The 14,303-nt window shown below is 39.2% G+C and overlaps 1 protein-coding gene across 2 annotated transcripts in view; it reads left to right on the plus strand.

Annotated features, from left to right (window-relative positions):
* Positions 1-11,718, plus strand: part of fmnl2b (formin-like 2b) — a 30,861-nt gene extending 19,143 nt beyond the window's left edge. The window contains exons 19-26 of one of the 2 annotated variants that reach the window (XM_053638267.1): positions 576-644; positions 734-814; positions 1,909-2,038; positions 3,464-3,627; positions 5,478-5,579; positions 6,017-6,118; positions 6,367-6,490; positions 10,452-11,718. In XM_053638267.1, coding sequence (XP_053494242.1) covers positions 576-644; positions 734-814; positions 1,909-2,038; positions 3,464-3,627; positions 5,478-5,579; positions 6,017-6,118; positions 6,367-6,490; positions 10,452-10,558 — 879 coding nt within the window. In that variant the 3' untranslated portion in view covers positions 10,559-11,718. Of the gene's footprint in view, positions 1-575; positions 645-733; positions 815-1,908; positions 2,039-3,463; positions 3,628-5,477; positions 5,580-6,016; positions 6,119-6,366; positions 7,757-10,451 lie in introns of those variants that run through there. The other variant, XM_053638266.1, reaches the window with a different exon arrangement.
* Positions 11,719-14,303: the final 2,585 nt, after the last annotated feature.

The raw sequence follows: 14,303 nt of genomic DNA on the forward strand, positions 1-14,303 counted from the left end.
CACCCACCTCAAGTGTTCCTGGGATAGGCTCCGGATCCACCGCAACTCTGAGCAATAAAAAGCGGTTACTGAGGATGAATGAATGGGTAATAATGGTAAATGGAGTTAGATGGAAGGTAGAGGGATGCATTGAGAAGATGTTAGATTAGAAAAAAAGCATTGGGTAGAAATGAATGAAACCATTAGTGGCTTGGGAAATGCACATCATTCAGACAATACATTGGAATTCATAGAAACAATCAGTAAACACCCCAGGGTACATTGTAACTTGATGAATAAATGTATGGAGGATGTGCTAGAGGGCAGGATATAGGGTGGGTTAAACAGGGAGATGGGAAAAGAGACTGTGTAAATGATATCAAATATAAAATGCATAGATCCAGTGATTAAATGCAACACTGTAATCTTGATATGGGTAAATGGAATGATGGATCGAGTTACAGGTGGAGGGTGGAATAGAAGGAATGTAAAGCATGTACATGAAGGAGAAGATGATGGATAGATGAAAAGAAATGTATCCTTATGTAAAACTACAATGGATATGGACATTTATATCTACATCCTTTTGTTTCTAGCAACTTCATGCGATCATCGCTGCATCTGTGTCCATTAAATCCTCCCAGAAGTTGAAGAAAATCCTTGAAGTGAGTCGCACACTTTATACAGAGCAGCACTTAGAGTACCCACAATTCCCTATTTCACTCTACACAATGTTTTATCTCTGATTTATCAGATCATTTTGGCGCTGGGGAACTACATGAACAGCAGTAAGAGAGGAGCTGTGTATGGCTTCAAGCTTCAAAGTTTAGATCTGGTGAGTCTGCAGTCCCCCGCTACTTCGGTTTTTAGAGTGCTTTCACATATGCCGCATTTAGTCCATTTGAATCAGCTCGGGTGCTTTTTCCTATTTGGCACGGATCATTTTGAACAAGGCAAAAACAACTGGTCCGAGAGCGATTCGACTCTGAGTCGACTCAACTGCAGGAAGTGAATCAAAGGTACTGTGTATTTTGGGCTTAGAGAATTCATTGTAAATGTGAGCTGCTAAACTGAACTAAACTAAAGTAACGTGAGCCACTAAACTAAAGTAAAGATGGGCGTTATGTCAAAAAGCAAATCAGATCCCTATAGATCACAAATTTTTGGTTTGCCAACAAACTGCCGGAAAAGTAGTTGTGTTGCATTTTAAAAGTAAACCATAAAACATTCATTTCATATCTACAAAAATAAGTTAACACTGAAAAGAAGGGGGGATAAAACTGTGACGTTTTACCATTTTAAAGATTCAAAATAGTAGAAAACTTTCACATCAAATCAGCTGTTTTCAGAGATTGTAATTGTTAAAACATACACATAAAAAAGTTACCTATGATATCTCATGAAAGTGTATTGTTACATAAATTATCATTACTATGAGGTACAAACTGAGCCAAAGCACAGAGCTGTAGCACTGCACAAATGCAGTGTGTTGTGGATGATTACACTATAATAACAGAATAACAATGCTAGGTCTGATAAATAAAATGTTTTATATGTGTAATTGTCTAGTAAAGTACTTATTCATATAATTGTCTAGTAATTTATTGAGCGCTGACTCCATGTTTCTGTACACACTTGGCAAAACTTTATTGACCTTTTTCCGTCATTGTATTTCTGACCAATGAGTAAAACTATTTGAGCACATTTTCAGTGCTACAACCTTACAGCCGATATGTTCTCTGTGAAACTAAACAGACAAAACAAAATGAAAAATTTCGCTCTGGTACAGACCCAGCTAACAGACTCAGAGGTGTGAAATCACTTATATAAGCAAGCATGTTTCGCGTGCAGCAGTCCCTTTTGTACTATTTACACTTATTCTCACTGTGGTCAAATCTGAATCTTTTTTTTTTTTTTTTTTTTTCGCAGCTGCTGGAGACTAAGTCCACAGACAGGAAGCAGACTCTTCTGCACTACATCGCTAATGTCGTGAGGGAGAAATACGCCGCTGTGTGCATGTTCTACAATGAACTTCATTATGTCGAGAAAGCTGCTGCTGGTAAGTCTCTTTATTATCACAGAAATGTGTATGTAGCAATGAAAAGATAGAGATGGATATAGATGGATTTGTATTTATATTTGGTGCTTTTGATTTAAGCGCTTACTTCCATGGCTGGGAGTATTGGCAGTTTTAAGCTTTTGGCCTACGCATACATAATAGAGGACCAAATCTCCTCTGTTGCACCACACTTTAAACAGTTAAACAGAATTTTTCATTTAAACTATTTTTAGAGACTGTAAATGCAAATAAATCATTTTGATAACTGTGGGAGTGTCACGATCTCCCCTGCCCGAGGGCGTGCGCGAGCGCTCGTTAAACAGAAACGTGATACAGGTGCAGGTGGTCATGTGGCATTGATGTAATACGGTGCAGTGGCTGCTGGGAAATGAAGTCCAGAGTTCCTTCCTTGATACATGACACAGGGAGGAACAGCTTTGTGATTGGTGAAGTAAAAGTTAGGCAAGCTTAACCCAAAATAAGCATTTTGTGTACACAGAATAACCAGCATTAAACTAATTAGAAATTATTAGAGATCTTAATCCTTAAAAATACATATTTTGGATATACAATTTTGATATAATTTATTCACTATAATAAAAGAATTGTTTTTGAATTTATTGTTGATATGTACATTTTCTTTTTGTGTTTAATTGTAGCTTTTTTTTTCCTCTATAATAAAATAGTGAAACACTTATATTTCACATAATTGATTGAATAATCTAAGGCTTACAGTTTATTGTCGGCTCTCGTCAAATGCACAAGGTTGTAATCAGGTACCAGTATGAGTATATAGTCTGATATTGAGCTGTACAATTAGCAGTTATAATTAGTGGTCCTTCGTAACACTTTTGTGAACGTTTCGTAAAACTTTTATAAAGCAATGCTGGATGCTTTTGTGGGGGAAAACATGGAAGAGGTCTCACTTATTATTACTAACAACAAATTCCTAAACCTTTCGGCATCATCTGACAGTGATTGTCGCTTTAGTTTGAGGACATGAAAACGTTTGAGCTTCTTAAGTAGGTGAATTTGTGCTGGAATGGTACTTCATTATAGTTTTCACTACAAATGGAAATGGACCACCCCTTTAGTTGAGCAGCATCTACATCCAAGCTCCTATATGAAGTGGATAAATAGGTACGGTAATATAACAGGTAGCGACTTCAACACCATTCAACACTAATGCATGTCTTGTTAGTGAAGAGAAACCAATACCTTGTAAGACATATATAAAATTGAAAGAGAAACTAATACCTTGTAAAACACGTATAAAATACCTTATGTAATTATTCTAGCAGTGCTTCATAAAAAATTTTTTTTAAAAATCTGTTTAAGATTTAAAGTAGGTCCCATTCAAATGAAGTTTATCTAATATTCATATTGAATATTGCATCTCTCTGTTTGTCATTTTTGCCTTTTTAGTCTCTCTGGAGAATGTTCTGCTGGACGTGAGGGAGCTGCAGAGGGGGATGGATCTGACTCGCCGTGAATACAGCATGCACGGGCACAACTCGCTGCTCAAGGACTTTATCCACCACAACGAGACCAGGCTGAAAAAACTACAGGATGATGCTAGAATCTCACAGGTACAGAAAAACTTTGATCTTTGTGAATTGTTTGGTACAGACTGAGCTGGACAAGACATATTGAACCCTGCATTATATCTACAGAGACTCCAATCATATCTAGTCATGTGGTTTCTAATTCCCATTGTCTATCATTCCCTACTGTAAGCCTCTGTTTTCCAGGCAAAATTTTGTGATGGGAAAACAGACACTTACAGTAGGAAATGATAGACAATGGGAATTAGAAACCACATGACTTGGGAAACTAAGGAGACTAGGAGATCGATGAAGGTGTTGGTAAATGCACATGCACACTTAAATGATTATAATAGAAGTGAATGTAAATGCACTAGATCAGTGGTTCTCAACCCTGAGGGGGCGTGGAGAGATCGGAAGGGGATTCACAGACATTGCATCATTTGGATCCTCTGTGTATTTTATTGCTTTTCAAATAGGATGTGCATAAATTGAAAAACTCTGTTTTCTCTCTCCTTAAGTATTTTGTTTTTGCTGGGGAGAGGCGGAGCTTAGTCTGCCTTTTATGTAGCCGTCAGTGCAGACCAGCGTTACCAACTTAGCCACTTTTCAGACCCCTTTAGCGACTTTTTTTTTGCAAAAAAAAAAAAAAAGCTCCTAGCGGCTTTTTGGACAAACCTTAGCGACTTTACAGATGTCGGCAGTACTGTCCTGCAAGCGCGAGGTCTTGCTTTCCCGCTGCACTCTCACCTCTCTCTGCGTCTGCTCTGTTCAGTGAGGGGCCGAGAGCCGGAGATTTAACAATGTCCTGGATAACGAGACGCGCCCTTCGTCCCAATTTACATCATTCTTATGTGAATGTTTTTAGAACGCAAGACGAATGGAGTGGAACATGTTTTACGTGTAAAATAGTCCAGGTTATTACAGCCTAGTTCTCTTGTTCAAAGTAGTTATAGTGTTCAGAAACATTTTTGATCATTCATGTTGCATAACTGTCCGTTATATAGTGTTATAAAAGTAATTTTTTTTAAAAATCACAAGTTATGAAAAGTAATTTAAAAAGTATATATATATATATATATATATATATATATATATATATATATATTTGATATAGAACAGGTAATCATTATATCTGGTATCCTCCCGTGGTGGGGGGGGGGGGGCATGCCACATGATGGGGAAGGCTTGTGGGGGCTTTAGTTGCAAAAGGTTGAGAACCTCTGCACTAGATAATCATAGGTCATTAAGGAATAAAACTCCAAGCTTTTTAAAAAATAAAACATGAAAGGGGTTGCTATTATAGGAAAATAACGTTTTGGTGTGAGGCAACATCGAAGATCATTATTTTCCTATAACTGAACATCGCAAAACTGTTTTATTCCGCACAGCAATATTCCAACTATTACAATTTTGTATATATTAAAGAATGCCAGGTCATAATTTTTATACATTTATACTTACATTTAATGTTGCGGAATGTCCACGAAACAAGTTCATATTATCTCGTAGGTTATGAGAAATATAAACAGACAAATAAGAAATGCAGTTTGTTACAGAGAAACCACAAGCACAAGCTCCTCCATCCTGAAGCTTTACATCTGACTGTTACAAAGTGTTGGGACTGGAGGCTCCTTTCCTTAGATGTTAAATAAACGGCTCCTCACAGAAAATGTCACTATATCAAAAAATTAGGCCTGTATGTTTTTTCTTAGTTAAATAACATGCCATTTTTAATCTGTTTATAATTAGACATTAGATTATGTGGAGCGTCCTCCATACAAGTCCTTATAAACTAATTAAGATAACACCTTCTGACCATTCAGAGTTTTAAAATGTTGTGGTATAACAGGAGGATATGTGACAGTCAGTTGATATCATGTGTGTTCATACAGGATGCTTTTGACGAAGCTGTGAAGTATTTCGGCGAAAGCCCCAAAACCATGCCCCCCTCCGTCTTCTTCCCAGTGTTTGTGCGCTTTGTCAAGGCCTACAGGGTGAGTCTAGTTTTTTTTTTTTTCCGTCTGATCTCTTGAACGATAATGCGGCATAATCATAATCCTAAAGTTTCAATAGGTTTTGGTGTTATGTTAATATGTTAATCAGCACCATTTAGTGTATGTACAATATACATTTAGTGTTTTTTTTTTTTTAGTTTTTTTTTTTAAGGATGATTGGAAGTTAATATTATGTTTTAAAATCAGCAGGTTGTCGTCCTGGAAATACAAAGTGATATGGTACACTACAGAAGTCAAACAAAAAAATTAAGCTGCATAAATAATCGCTTTATATTAACATATCAACGCTGTATATTTCAAATTGGGGTGCCTAGAGATTCCCACTCCCACTAATCTGATCTCATCTAAAGTCGCCATCATCTGAATGAATTCACACCCACCTCTGCATCATAGTCTGTTTATCTCTTCTTCCTCAGCAAGCAGATGAAGAGAATGAGCAGAAGAAAAAGCAGGAGCAGCTGATGATGGAGAAGCTTTTGGAACAGGAGGCCATGATGGAGGAGCAGGAGGATCAGCAGGTAAGTTTGGGCTGACGATCAGCATCAAGCATCCAGTCATGCAGACGTTAGAGTAAAGTAATTAACTTAAAGGACTTAAAAATTTCCTCTACTTGATACTCATATTTATAAACCTTCATTCTTTCATTTATTTTAAAATGCCCCGCTGTATATCGGTCTTAATTCATAACAGTGTAAACAACTACGGAAAACACCTGCACTGTATACTTGTAATGCGATTTACGTATTTTTTCTTTCCCACACACTAGTCTCCATCTCATAAAGGCAAGCGGCAGCAGCAGGAGCTGATAGCCGAGCTAAGGAAGAGGCAGGGCAAGGACAGCCGCCATGTCTACGAGGGCAAAGACGGCGCCATCGAAGACATAATTACAGGTGCGGCCCTAGCAAAGATTAAGGTGTGGAGTCAAAGGATAAAAGAATATGCCGTTGGGAGCAGTGTACATAGACCTCACAGGCATCGTGATTATCAAGATTATATCCAAATAGCGATTATGTGTGTGAAAATGCAGGTGTAAACAAAAGATTTTTGAATCACATCATAAGAAGGTCTAAGAAGCAGTTTAGCCAGATATTATACAAAATGCAGGGTTAAGTGTGAATGCCATCTAGACCTACAATTCTTACAGCATTAATACAGCAATCGACCAGAATAAGACCACATAAAGGAAGGAAACGGAAGGAAACCCTAAAATTAATATCAGGAGTCAATAACCGGAGAAATATCAGGAAAATGTAAATGGTTTAGAAAGGAAGATGCCATTGGTTATTTCTCCCAGGGATCTGAAATGGCACGGTACATTTTATAAGATGGGTCATTAGAGCAAATGAAGAAATCAGCAGATTCTGAGAATGTAGAGAGAAAATCCAAGTTATGAATAAACTCGGGTCTTTGAGACATAAATTCCATCAAATTCATTCACATGTTACACATCACATCCTGTGTAATGGGACTTTTGTGGCAAATGTGAACATGTTTATCCGGTAAAATGCTGATTAAAGTCTTTAAGCTTACCAGTACCAGTAAGTAACATTACCTGTATGCATATTCCAAAAATGTCCTGGGTTTTAAGCGTAAAAGAGGCTAAATGAAGTCACAATAAATCAACTTAATCTCTGTGGCGTATTGATGAGAATATTTTTTTTTTTTTGCAGTCTTGAAAACCCTTTTTGTCTTTGACTAAAGGGTTTCTCCAAGCCACATTTGACAACCAAAACCTCTCCCAGTACATTACATCACGTCTTCCATGACCTCCATGTCCACCTTACAGTGATCATGGGAAGAAAAAAAAAAAAAAGCCTATTACTGGCAGCTCACAGCATTCAACTACTCCAGTTTTCGAAACATACGATGATTGATATTCTGAAGCAGATCGTATGGACAAGGAAGCACGTGTTTATTCCCCCGATTCAAATTGAAAACAGTTCTTCAGCTGAAAACAAAACAGAACCACTTACAGTAGTCTTCTTTATAGTCGTGATCTAATCGTTAATGGATAAGCATTAAAAGGTAACTGTTGTGGCCATTCGGTCATGTTCGTTTAGCTTGCTTATCCGGGGATTTATAAGCAACAATTTTAGATGAGTACAACTGGTTTAAACAAGAGGAGCAACAGAAAATCATTCACCCTATCGCCAGGATATCGTGAGTTCGAATCCCAAAGACGCCACAGCCATGCTTAGCCAGGAACCAAGGGAGCAAAACTGGGTGGGAGGGATAGCATGCACTCTCTTCCCTGTCAGTCAGAGTGACACTAGCCATTCGCAGGCTTCTATGAGCTCATGTATGAGGAAGATAGTAGATAATGCTTTCCTCTGAAAGCGTGTTACACTGCGCTGTGATGCAGCATGAGCAGCAGTTCAGAAAGATCCAATCAGCTGGCTTCATGTGCCTCAGAGGAAGTGAATGTTAGCCTTCAGCCTCCCTGAATGGTAGTTGTTGGTAGTATGATAGGGGAGAGCTGGTGGGTGGGAATTGGAGGGTGACCCAATTGGGGAGAAAATGTGTGTGTAAATGCATGTTGTTAAAATATTATCAGGATTCAGTCCGGATACAAGATACAGGAAATGACCAAGTACAGTGCTGTGAAAAAGTATTTCACTGATTTCGCCTGTTTTGGTGTAGATCTTATTCTAAATTGTTTGAGAAATGAAACAAAATCTAAGATAAAACAAAGGCAGCCTGAGTAAACACAAAATACAGTTTTTAAATAATGTTATGTATTAAAGCAAAAAAGTGATCCAATACCAACTGGGCCTGTGTGAAAATGTATTTGCCCCCGTAGTTACTAATTCGCCAAATCTATTGAACTGTATTCATAATGGGGTTCAGCTGGACGAGACACAACCAGGCCTGATTACTGCAAACCCTGTTCGATCAAATCAACACGCAAATAGAACTTTTTCAACAGCATGACGTTGGTTAAAAGGTCTTACCCAGTAACACACTATGACGAAATTGAAAGAAATTCCAGAAATTAGGAGGAAGAAGGTGATTGAAATACATCAGTCTGGGAAGGGTTACAAAGTATTTCAAAGGCTCTGGGACTCCAAAGGACAACAGTGAGAGCCACAGCAAACTGCTCATCCAGGAAATGACAAGAGCCAAGGACAATATCAAAGAAACTGCAGCCCTCTCTTGCATCAATAAAGGTCACTGTTCATGACTCCACTATCAGAAAGACACCGGGTAAAAATGGCATTCATGGAAGAGTGGCGAGGTGAAAACCACTGCTAACCCTGAGGAACATTCAGGCTCATCTGAATTTGGTCAAGACACACCTCGATGATTCTCAGACCTTTTGGGAGAATGCTCTGTGAATTGATAAGTCGAAAGTGGAACTGTTTGGAAGACAGGGGTCCCTTTACATCTGGCGTAAACCAAACACAGAATTCCACAAAAAGAACGTCATACCTACGGTCAAGCATGGTGGTGGAAGTGTGATGGTGTGGGGATGCTTTGCTGATTCAGGACCTGCGCAACTTAATAATTGAAAAAAAAAAAACATTAATTCTGCTCTCTACCAGAAAATCTAAAAGGAGAATGTCCAGGCTTCAGTCTGTAAGTTGAAACTTAAGCGCAACTGGATTGCCTGTATGACAGTGATCCAAAGCATAAGAGTAAGTCCTAGTCCTGGAAGTAAGCACGAGTCTGATCTCCAGTTATCAGAAGTGTTTGGTTGCAGTTATTGCTGCTGAAGGTGGCACAACCAGAGTCTAAGTTTAAGAGGGCAATTCATTTTTCACATGGGTGATAGGTGTTGGATAAATTTTTTTGCTTCCAATAATAAAACTGAATTATGTGTTTATTCAGGTTGCCTTGGTTTTATGTAGTATTTCGTTTGAAGATCTAAAACTATTTTGTATGAGATGTACACAAAAACAGAAGAATTCACCGCACTGTACAAATAGAATCATTGTTGGTGCACACGGTCTGTAAAATCTCAATTTGGCAAACCACACGGAGTTGACAGGTGCTTGCAAAGCAGCTTGGGAATATACACAGATCCTTGAGCATCAGACTTACACTGTAGGAAAACTCCCCAGTTTTTTCTATCAGTTGAGTCTCATTCAAAACAATTCCATCTAGTTTTTGGGACACATCTAAAAACATTCCTAGTTTTCCTGTGTTGTGATTGGATGTTGTTTTGCCACAGTGCTGAAGACCGTCCCCTTTACCGCACGATCAGCCAAGCGCGGCTCACGCTTCTTCTGTGACCCCACCCACTCCGAGGACTTCCATTACTAAATTAAATTCTCTCCCTCAGAAAGGTGGCTTTTCTCTCTCTCACCCATCTGACTCTCATTTTGTCCATCCCTCTTCATATCTGTCTCTTTCTTTTGTTTGGGTTTTTTTTTGTTTTGTTTTGTTTTGTTGTTTTTTTTTACACATTCTGCATTATTTTGAGCATGATGTCTACAGGTTCATATTCCTGCATGAATCCTATCTTCTGTTCGTGACATTTCATCCATGACACGCATGCATGAATGCCAATTGTTGAATTGCAACAACAAATGTGTCCCCTGGGGTCACGTCCAAAATCTGAGTCAATAACCAAGAACTGTTTGGATGTGATTATTTATCAAAAGCAAAACCAAATTTATAAATCCAGGTCCAGATACTTATTACTGATTAGTGAAGTCACTGAAGATTGTTATTGGAGATGTTATTGAAGATCTAGCACCGTTCGAAAAATCTGATTTGACGAAATAGCATCGGGTTGCATTACTGACGAAATAAAAACAGTTCTGGGTAACGGACTCAGACTTTTGGACGCTGTGATCTAGTCCAGGTTGTAGATATTTAAAGCTAACTGTCGCTGTGTTGCCCGTGCAGACCTGCGCAGTCACCCTTTCCGCCGGGCCGATGCCGTCAGAAGGAGTGGGAGGAATAACTTTGACAGACAGAGCCTTCATCTGCTCCGAGTGGCCACCATCTGCTGAGAAGGCGGGTCCCGACCAACTATTACAGAAAAAAGAAAGAGTTGGTCACTGTGTTGCACCTCTCACTGGTTCCAAAATTTTTAGAAAAGTAGGAGCTGAAAAAAGTTTCATGTCCTTTTTATTTCTTATTAATTGCACTTGGAACTGATTTCACATGCAATGCACAGAAGATGACTGGAAGTGAGTAGTCTTCATCCAGTGCACTCTGCAAGTGGAAGTGGCTCTAGGAACAGCTTTTTTAGAGACTGTGGCAAACAGAGGACGGAAAGAAAGTGACCGCGTGTGGGCGATCCACACACGCTTGACTACTGTGGTGTTCGAACTATCCTGTTAGCAGTGTTTGTCTGATTTAGGACGCAACCGACGACGCACTTTGCTTTTTTAATATTCTGCTGACGTAATGAACGTTCTTGCAAAGAGAACTGGGTGGAGCTTTAAGAGAGACAGTTGAGAGGGAAGACAGACAACTGGTGCTATGGAGGACAGTCTCCTTCACTGGTGCTATGGAGGACAATCTCCTTCTTACCAACGATTCACAAAGCTCAGTGTAATCCATGAAGCTCGGTGTATAAATGTATGTCAGCACACACTACTTCTCCTGCTTGGCTTCTCTCGTGATGTTCGTGAACTGTGGAAAGGACTTTTTACTGTCTTCTTTTTAAAGGAAAAACACTGCATTGAGTAAACAAAAAAAAAAAATGGATCCTTTTTTAAATATACAGATATTTTGCTACAAAAAGTGAACCCCTTATTTTTTACATTGACCATCCATTGTGATATTGTACATATTGTCGAAACAATTCGCTCCCTCTGATATCAGTTTTAATGTTATGTCACAGTGTATCGCAGTATTATTTAGATCAGTGGTGAAACAAGTGAACCTGGTCACTCTGTGCTAAATATCTCTCTCATCACACGTAATGGTAATGGTAATAGTCTGTGGTTGCACATTACACTCAAAAAGCTTGGGCGGATGTTAGGATGTTAGTGGCAAATATAGCATTCCTTGGTTTACACTGTTCAAACTGGAATCAATGGAAAATAAAACAACAACACCAGAACTGTACCATGTTGCTCTTGTGTTTTCAGTGAGATGAGTCTGTCTTAGATTTCCTCTCTAATGTACTTACACACTTACATTTATTCACTAAGCAGATGTCTTCATTACAAATAAAACTAAATCAAATCAGAGCATTGAGCTGTGAAAGGAGCTAATGTGATGTGAGAAAAAGAACGAAGAAGGAGAAATGTACTGTAATGCAGTCTGAACTGTACTAACACACACACACACACACACACATAGTGGGGGAAATAAGTACTGAACGCATCAACATTTGTTTTCAGTACATATATTTCCAATGAGGCTATTCACAAGAAATCCGGAAATATAAAGAATTCACAACGTTAAAGCCCATAAATAAAGTTATGTGTAATGAAGTGGAATGACACAGGAAAAAAGTATCGAACACGCTAAGAAAAAGCAGTTCGGTAAGGCAAGGAACCAGCTGAAATCCGTAAGTAATTACACCCTCTATCTGTGCAAATTAATATCAGCTGGGTTAGTAAATTGATGGTCTATAAAAAGGCTTTTCGTTACCAAGGTGTCACACAAGAAACATCTCATGATGGGTAACAGCAAAGAACTCACCCAAGACCTTCACAACCTTATTGTTGCGAAACATATTGATGGAATCGGATACAGACGTATTTCAAAACTTCTGAATCTTCCAGTAAGCACCATTGGGGTCATTATCCACAAGTGGAAGCAACATCACTCCGTCATCAACCGGCCACGCAGAGGAGCTCCTCGCAAGATTTCTGACCAGGGAATCAGAAGAATAGACAGAAGAGTAGCCCAAGAGCCAAGGACCACTCGGAAAGAGCTCCAGAAACACTTGGAGGCAGCAGGTGCCATCGTCACAGAGAAAACAATAAGCAATGCACTCCACTGCTCATGCTCACCCCACAAGACTCCATTACTAAAGAAAAGACATGTCGAAGCTCGTTTAAAGTTTGCTACAACTCATTTGGACAAGCCTGTGAAATACTGGGAGAGTGTAGTCTGGTCAGACGAGAGCAAAATTGAACTTTTTGGCTGTCATACTACACACCATGTTTGGAGAAGAAATGGCACTGCACATCACCCTGAAAACACTACACCAACAGTGAAGTGTGGAGGTGGAAGCATCATGGTGTGGGGCTGTTTTTCATTGTATGGTACTGGCAGACTTCATATAATTGAAGGAACGATGAATTGAGCCCTTTACTGGGAGATTCTTGAGAGGAATCTGCTGCCATCCACCAGGATGATGAAGATGAGACGTGGGTGGACTTCCAGCAGGACAACGATCCAAAGCATACAGCAAAGGAAACTCTCAATTGGTTTCAGAGAAAAAAAATCAAGGTGTTAGAATGGCCCAGTCAATCACCTGACTCGAATCCAATTGAACAAGATTTAAAGACAATATGTTTAGAAGAATGGGACAAAATCACACCTGAATACGTGCAGCCCCACCCTGTTCTCAGGCTGCAGTCAGGTTTATATGCAGCATCTGGGTATTTATATCTATGCACGAGACCATCAGAAATTTTGAATAAAAAACTTTTTTGTAAATTCTGTTACAGTCGCTGGTTTGGTGAAAAAAGCTCATTTTTGTCAGCATCTTATTACTTATAAATAAATACACGCTTGACAATATAGGAAGGTCAGAGAGTGTAATTAAAATATAGAAGACAGTAAAAAAAAAAAAAAAGGTTTTGCTCGTCAACATGTTAGGACACAAAAAAATATTTTTAAAAAGATAGTTAATGGAGAGACTTCAACAAACAAATAATAAATGTTCGTCTACTGGTAAATATAAGTAAAACTTTTATGAGGCTATACCGTGCTATCTAAAAACATGCTATACTGTTTTCTGCAACTTTGAGTTCATTAAATCGTAACGTTATACATCAAATTATTGTTTTAAAATATTAGCAGTAACGGGTTTTAACCAGCAGATGGCAGCAGTGTAATGACAGATGAGAAATCACAAGAAGAGTCCTGGTAATGCTTTATCAAAAGGACATCCATCCATCCATCCTTTATACTGCTTATCCTTCAGGGGAACCTGGAGCCTATCTCAGGGAGCATGGGGCACAAGGCAGGGTACACCCTGGACATGGTGCTAGTCTATTACAGGGCACAATCACACACACATTCATGTGCTTTGAGCTTCACAATCGAGCTGAGAGGCTTCAGAAAACATGACGTCATTTCCAGTAAGGGTTTTTGCAGTGCATTGTGGGATTTTTTTAGGGAGCGAACATTCCATTGAAGGATTTTGCAATTGAGACAGCCATTAAAATGGCCCCCTTCCTGATCAGTGCCCTGATTACTGACCGAGGGAGCTGACTGAGATACACCCTGAGTATTGCCTAGTCCTTCTGGCAGCCTGGATGTACCATCTACTGTAGATGTTATGTTTCTAACCCTTATGACCACAACTGCTGTTAGCTGCTGTGTTTAAACCAGTTCATACCAGCACCACAGACACTAACATACCACTACAATTCAATAGTAGTGGTTCGGGGGTTCGATTCCCACCGTGGCTCTGTGTGTGCGGAGTTTGCATGTTCTCCCCGTGTTGCGGGGGTTTCCTCCGTGTACTTCGGTTTCCTCCCCCAGTCCAAAGACATGCATGGTAGGCTGAAAGTGTCCGTAGTGTATGAATGGGTGTGAATGTGTATGCGATGAATTGGCACC

The sequence above is a fragment of the Ictalurus furcatus genome, chromosome 12 (assembly GCF_023375685.1).
Source record: "Ictalurus furcatus strain D&B chromosome 12, Billie_1.0, whole genome shotgun sequence".
Classification (NCBI taxonomy): domain Eukaryota; kingdom Metazoa; phylum Chordata; class Actinopteri; order Siluriformes; family Ictaluridae; genus Ictalurus; species Ictalurus furcatus.